Source organism: Orycteropus afer, unplaced genomic scaffold (genome assembly GCF_000298275.1).
Source record: "Orycteropus afer afer isolate SDZICR_OR568_19922 unplaced genomic scaffold, OryAfe1.0 scaffold00006, whole genome shotgun sequence".
Lineage (NCBI taxonomy): Eukaryota > Metazoa > Chordata > Mammalia > Tubulidentata > Orycteropodidae > Orycteropus > Orycteropus afer.
In genome coordinates this window covers 12,814,799-12,821,011 of record NW_006921593.1, presented here as the reverse complement: position 1 = coordinate 12,821,011, position 6,213 = coordinate 12,814,799, and the positions used below count along the sequence as shown (strand labels likewise).

Here is a 6,213-nt window from a genome sequence, read left to right as displayed (position 1 = left end):
GCTCAGATGGCATCTCCGGGTAACAGGCCATTCCTGAGACGTCTTCCAGCCCACTACCTGTGGTCAGCGTTAACCAGTTTTGGAGCCTGCGCACCCTGCCCTCCTTTACCACCTGATGAACTAAGATGCTGATCTAAGACAAGACCCAGACTCAAACCAAGAGGAAACAGCAGAATACACCTGTGCAGAAGTCGCGGCATCCATTTTGGAATACACAGACTCCATCTTAGAAAGAGACCACGCACACATCTAGCCTGAAGGAGCTGAGGGTTATTGTTAGGAATTTGTCGCAGCCTTGTTCCACTTCCTGACTTTTGCAAAAGGTTCAAGGTTTTATGAGTAACCTGCCTGCATAAGGTCTTTTGAAATCATGTACGCCACAGCCTTAAAACAATTACAAAAACCCTTCACCTGTAAGGCTCGGGAGACACCCATGGCATTGCCTCTGGCCCCATGTGTCTCCACCTGGCAAGGTTACCATCCTCTTATTAAATTTCTCTCTGAGCTACAGCTGACTTTCTAGTCATTATTTTGAACTTGACCTAAAACAAGCTCACAGCACCGAGAGGAGACTGGAGACTCCGTGTCTCTCTCCACTGTCCCACCTGAGTTGGAGAAGAGGGAGGAACACAGAGGCCTGGGGTACAAGGCCTGAGACAGCTCTCGGTGAGGCAGCCTTAACTGTCCCTTGGCCCCTTCCACTTCTGTCATTCAAAGACAGAGGGAGAAAACCTGACAAGCAGGGTGTTAGAGGTGTGCGGTCACCCCACACCCAGAAAAGGGCTATAGCAGATCCTTGCACACAGAGGCTGATTCCAAGTGTAGCGTGAGTGTGTGAGTGTGCAAGAGTGAGTGTGCGGGAGTGTGCGAGTGTGAGAGTGAGTGTGCGAGAGTGAGTGTGAGTGTATGAGTATGTGAGTGTGAATGAGAGTGTGTGAGTGTATGAGTATGTGAGAGTGTGAGTGTGTGAGAGTATGAGTGTGTGGGTGTGCGCGAGTGTGTGGGTGAGAGTGTGTGGGTGTGTTGGAGTGTGGGAGTGTGCGCGTGCTGGCACAGTGGGGTCTGCAGCCACGCAGCATCCGAAGAACCAGAGGAAGCCTCTCACTGGAGGCTCTGGGTTTCGAGTCGGACTGGGCCTCTGCCTGCTGAGTGTCGGTTCTGAGCCAACCCTAGGAGCCGAGGAGTCTGATTCCGGCACCCTCCTCGGCTGACCCAGCCTGAGAGCGGAGTCCAGCTCGACCAGCCGGTTCTCAGGGCCGAGCACAGCCCCAAGTCATGCAGGAAGTGCTGTCATGAGCAAAGGTGTCACGTGTGCTGGGACTGCCCGTCCAGGCTGCTTCGCCATCACTGAGGGTCACCGCATGGCCACAGGAGGACAGGAGGCTCCAGCCCGCACCAAGAGGAGAAGGCCACAAGGCAGCCAGTTCCCTGGGGCCCAGAGCCGCTCTGGGCAGTAACACAAGCTGCCTCCAGTCAGGCGTAAACTAGTCAGGTCGGTCGACTTTGAAAGGTCTGGAAAGCTACCTCTGCTTAAATAGGCCAGAGGGACAGAGTGCCCCTCTTGCCTCAGCTCACCTAGAGATGGCTCTAAAAGGAGCCAGGGTCACAAAGCTGACTCCAGCTTCCTGCCACGTGGTGTCTGCCCTACTGCCCTATACGCAGCAGGAACAGCACCCGCTTGCCCACCTCACCCAGGTACGGCGTGCTGCCCGACAGGGAGCACAGTCACCTCAGGACATGTCCAGGAAGTGTGCTGACAGATGCCCCCGCAGCCCCTCACCCTGACCCACCGGCCTCACCATCTACACAGCAAAGAAAACACAGGCAGAAGGGCCTGGTCTGCGTCTTGTCTCAGGGAGGCTTTGTCTCTGCACAGAAGACAGGCTTCAGTCACCAGCCCCACACGCCCCTAGTGGGCTTTCCTGACCTCTCCGAGGTCTCACAGAAGGAGATGTGGCTGCGACAAAAGTGCTTAGGCTCATGAGCAGCCGGGACAGAGAACAGCAAAGCCCTGGGTGCAGGAGCATGTGGGGGAGGGGTCCCCAGGGTGCAAGCAAAGTGAGAACAAAATCCACGCCAAGTTGGCCTGCTTGTCGTCATCACCATGAGCCAGTGTCTCCGAACAATGGCAATGACAGAAGATGCCTCCCCCAGGAGACCGCTCCCACACCCCCACCCCTAGGCCTTCACTGGTGACAGCCATGCAAGGTCATGTTACTAATTGTAACAGTAACAATCAGTAAACAGCTGTAACTCACTGAGTGTGTCCTGTCTTCCATGGCCAGGGGAGGGCTGAGTGCTTGTCTGTCCATGTCTCTGTCTCACACACACACCAACACCCTGACCCTCACATGGCTCTGTGAGGCAGACATTAGTATTCCCATCCTCTTGACAAGGAAACTGAGGCCCAAGGAGGTGACATAAATTGCTGACAGTAACACAGGGCCTCCAGGCTGCATTCTCCTAGCCTGGTGCCCCCAGAGCTGTGATACCACGATCCTGTCCCAGGGGCAGGCAGCTCAGGCCTGTGAGGCCAACCACTCTGTCTCCGCTTGTCTTCACCCACAGAAGGTACCAGGAGAGCGTCACCCTGGACAAACGTGTACCCCCAGACCTCAGAGGTGTGCACACCCAGGTCAGGGAGGATGCAGCCCCGCAACCCGGAAGCCCCATGAACTCAAGCAACGGGTCGCATCAGGCACTGAACAGCCTCGTCATTGCCAGACAACACGGGCCAAGTTCATTTTCTTTGTAGAGGGATCACAGTTCACAGAAAACTGAAAAAGTCAAGCATGACCTGCATATATTTGAGAATCTCTTGGTACTTGACGAAGGGGTGTGTCGTGGTGCATACCCAGTGGGATAATGGAGTCTTCCCACCAGGTTAATAACTGGCGCACCCCAGAGAGCGGGGCGGCCGGCACAGCATTTGAGGCCTTCCCTGCAGCTCTGTCCTCAGATGGGACATGAACTCGCCCTCCTCAAGGACTGCTTCCAGCTACCCCCACGGCACCCCCAGACCTGCCCTCACTGCATCCCCAGACATGCTCCCCACTGCACCCCTAGATGCATCCAGTCTCCTCTGCGGACTGTGGCAAAGCTACCCTGCGCAATCGTGTATGTTCCAGCCACACAGGCCTCCTCTGTGACCTTCACTACTTTCTCCCCTCACTGCTCTGAAGTCCCCACGTTGTCTCAGGCAGCAAGGCCATTGTCTGGCGTCTGGTGCCCTCCGTTAAAGCTGGAGTGCACAGGCGTCTGCACACCACAGGATGGTGGCCAAAGTGCTGGACCCGACCGATCAAAAGGATGAATCTGGCCTAAATTCTGCAAGAATCTAACAGAGTCTCGGGTGCTACAAAGGTCACCGTCCTCGGTGCTGCCGAAAGACTGAGGGTTCAAGTCTCCTGGAGGCACCTTGACAGGAACACAGTACAGGCAGTCCCCAGATTACAAAACGAGAGCCGTTCTGAACCATCTACATAGTGTTCATAGGTCACTTAGAACAGTACACGGTTCTTATTTGGCCTGACTTTAGAGCTAGAAACGGCTGGAAACCTTTCCCACATTTAAAAGCTGCTCCTGCAGCAAGTGAGGTGGCTGTGAGGGAGAATGTGTTCCCACAGGGTTGATTCAGTGGGTTCAAAGTGAGGGCAAACTTACGTAACATCGAAGGGCAAGCAGGAGCGGGTCCTGAAGTTGGGTGTTCATAACCCAGGGCCTTAGTGTAGCAGCCGCCAAGAAACGCCTGCCAATGTCCTGGGGCCAGGACAAGCCACAGGTGTGCCCTTGCCACTTCCCAGACAGTAAAGGTGGTAACAGTGGCTTTCTGAGAAAGCCTTCAGGGGACAGGACAAAGGCTCCACACCCCTCCCCTGCATGGGCCTGTGCCCCGATCAGTGTGCCCACACCACACCCCGTCCTGCCATGATGGCGTCCAGGTCCCCGTGCCCACCCCTCACCCCTTCCTTGCTGTGACAGTGTCCAGGTCTCCATGCCCACCCCACACCTCTCACCTGCCGTGATGGTGTCCATATCCCTGTGACCACCCCATACCCCCTCACCAGCAATGACAGCACCCATGGCCCCATGACCACTCTGCACCCACTCACCTGCTGTCATGGTGTCCACGTCCCTGGAGGCCAGCTCTTCCACGTCTGACCTCTTCCGCAGCTCAAACCTCCGGGATAGGCCTTCCCGGGGTTTCCAGAGCTCCTGGATCAGGAGGGGCTTCTCGTTGTCCCCAAACACACGGAAGCACTCGGCCTGCCAGCGATGTCCAGCACCGCCAGCCCGCCCCACCGCGTCACAGAGCACATACTGGCTGGCACACTCGGGCTTCAAGGCGTAGCGCTCCAACGCTGCCTTCACCAGCTCCCGGGCGCTGGAGGAGGCCGTGGCCAAGACGCTCTTGTAGTGGGTGCCTGTGCAGACGCTGTCCCCAAACACCTTCAGGACGCCTGGGGCGGAGAGCTGGGTAGATAGCTCGGCAGGGTCGTCGATGGCGCCCGGGCCGGAGAGGGGGGACCCCAGGTCGCGGTGCTTGTAGCTGAGCGTCCGTGACAGCATACCGGACAGCAGCTGGCTCTGCCGCTTCAGCTTGCTCTTGGTGGGCGGAGACATGATGAAGTGCGTCCCATAGAACATGGTGGGGCTGTCTTCATGGGCCAGGGCTGCCGGCTTCAGCTCAAGGAGACAGACCACATCCTGGGAGGAACAGGAAGAGGGTGAGTCGGCCACCATAATGCATCGTGATCAAATAAGGCCCCAGGGTCCTGGTGGGCTCCAGGTCATTTGGGGCCGGCCACAGCCAACTGCACCCCCGGGGTAGAGGGTGTGCCCAAGCCTGCAAGGCAGCAGGAGACGGGAAGGTTTCCACCAGCAGAGGCACATGGGGCACAGAAGGCGAGACGCACTGTGCTGTGGGCTCAGGCTTCCACGAAGAGCTCGGTGCCACGTGCCACACATCGCAGGCACCCAAGCTTTGACAGGACTGGCTCCATCAAAGGTGACAAGCATGGGAGGCAGAGCCCCTCCCTCCGCAGATTCAGCCTCTCCACACCACCTTCTAGAACGTGGAGGTCGATCACCAGCAAAAGTGGAGCCTAGAAGAGAGGCTACACCTCAGAGCGGCTGTCCGTCCACTGAGCAATGAGCGACCAGACACGCAAGACCCAAACCCCGAAATGCTACTCGTCGATGAGCAGGAGAAAGACTTCATCCTGGCTTGAAGGGGACGCTTGTCCGAGTGTCAGACAAGCACGGTGCATACAAAGGGCCCGCAGAGCGGGAAGCACGCCTGGAATGCGTGCATTCCACCCACTGCCAGGCCTGGGGTGGAGGCCCCTCCTGGCCAGAGCGAGGCCAACGGCTGGGGGAACCAGCAGACCGCCCCGGGGAGCCGTGACATGCCATAAGCCCCCGTGCGCTTAGTGCTCCAAGCAGCTTAGACTTCTCCAGACTACTTACCAGCCTCCCTCACAGACCTGAGGTGTCAAGGGCACAGCAGAGGCAGCCGACAGGCTCCTTACACAGCCGGATGTTGAGAGACCGCGTCACAGACCAAAGAGAACAGCTTACTTCCTAGAAGGTTCTGGAAGCAGCGACCCAGGACCTGCTGCCTGACTGATGTCACCTCAACAGGGCTGAAGTCAGTGAGTATATGCCTCAGCTGGGCTCACCCAGTTCTACAGGCCACAGACAAGGCTTCAGGAAGTGGAGGTGTCTGCGTGACAAGGGTGCCCCCAAAAGAAGGGCACCTGCTGATCCTGAGGGGACTAACAGGGAAGTGATCTTGAAGGTGACACTGAGCGTGTTTCTCCCAGCTGTCCACCGGGCTCCAGTTGTGGCCTCCAACTCACCTGGGTGCACAAGTACCATACAATCTCACAGGACCTTGAACTCATCACAGCCTACACCAAAGGCTGGGTTCTGGACCCTGCCATCTGCCCTATGTGGGGCGGGTGTGGGGTGTGGTGACACATCGGTTCCTGTAGCCCACTGCCACTGTGTACAACTGCAAAGCCTTCTACAAGGTCTTGGCTTTCTGAAGGCCTGACTTATAAAGAGTCACAGATGCTCTAGTATTGGCTGTAAACAAAATGATCGCAGGTTTTCCCTGGAGTCACTGAGTAAAACCTAGACAGGAGTAAATAACTCAGAGGCCTTGATGCTTCTCATCTGAGGAATGTGTTAAAGTGTCCTTGTCCCCTC

General features: G+C 56.9%; 1 protein-coding gene across 1 annotated transcript in view; it reads right to left on the bottom strand.

Moving 5' to 3' along the window:
* Positions 1-4,647, bottom strand: part of RADIL (Rap associating with DIL domain) — a 42,196-nt gene extending 37,549 nt beyond the window's left edge. The window contains exon 1 of the mRNA XM_042781151.1: positions 4,113-4,647. Within this exon, the coding sequence (XP_042637085.1) occupies positions 4,113-4,647 (535 nt within the window). The remainder of the gene's footprint in view (positions 1-4,112) is intronic.
* Positions 4,648-6,213: the final 1,566 nt, after the last annotated feature.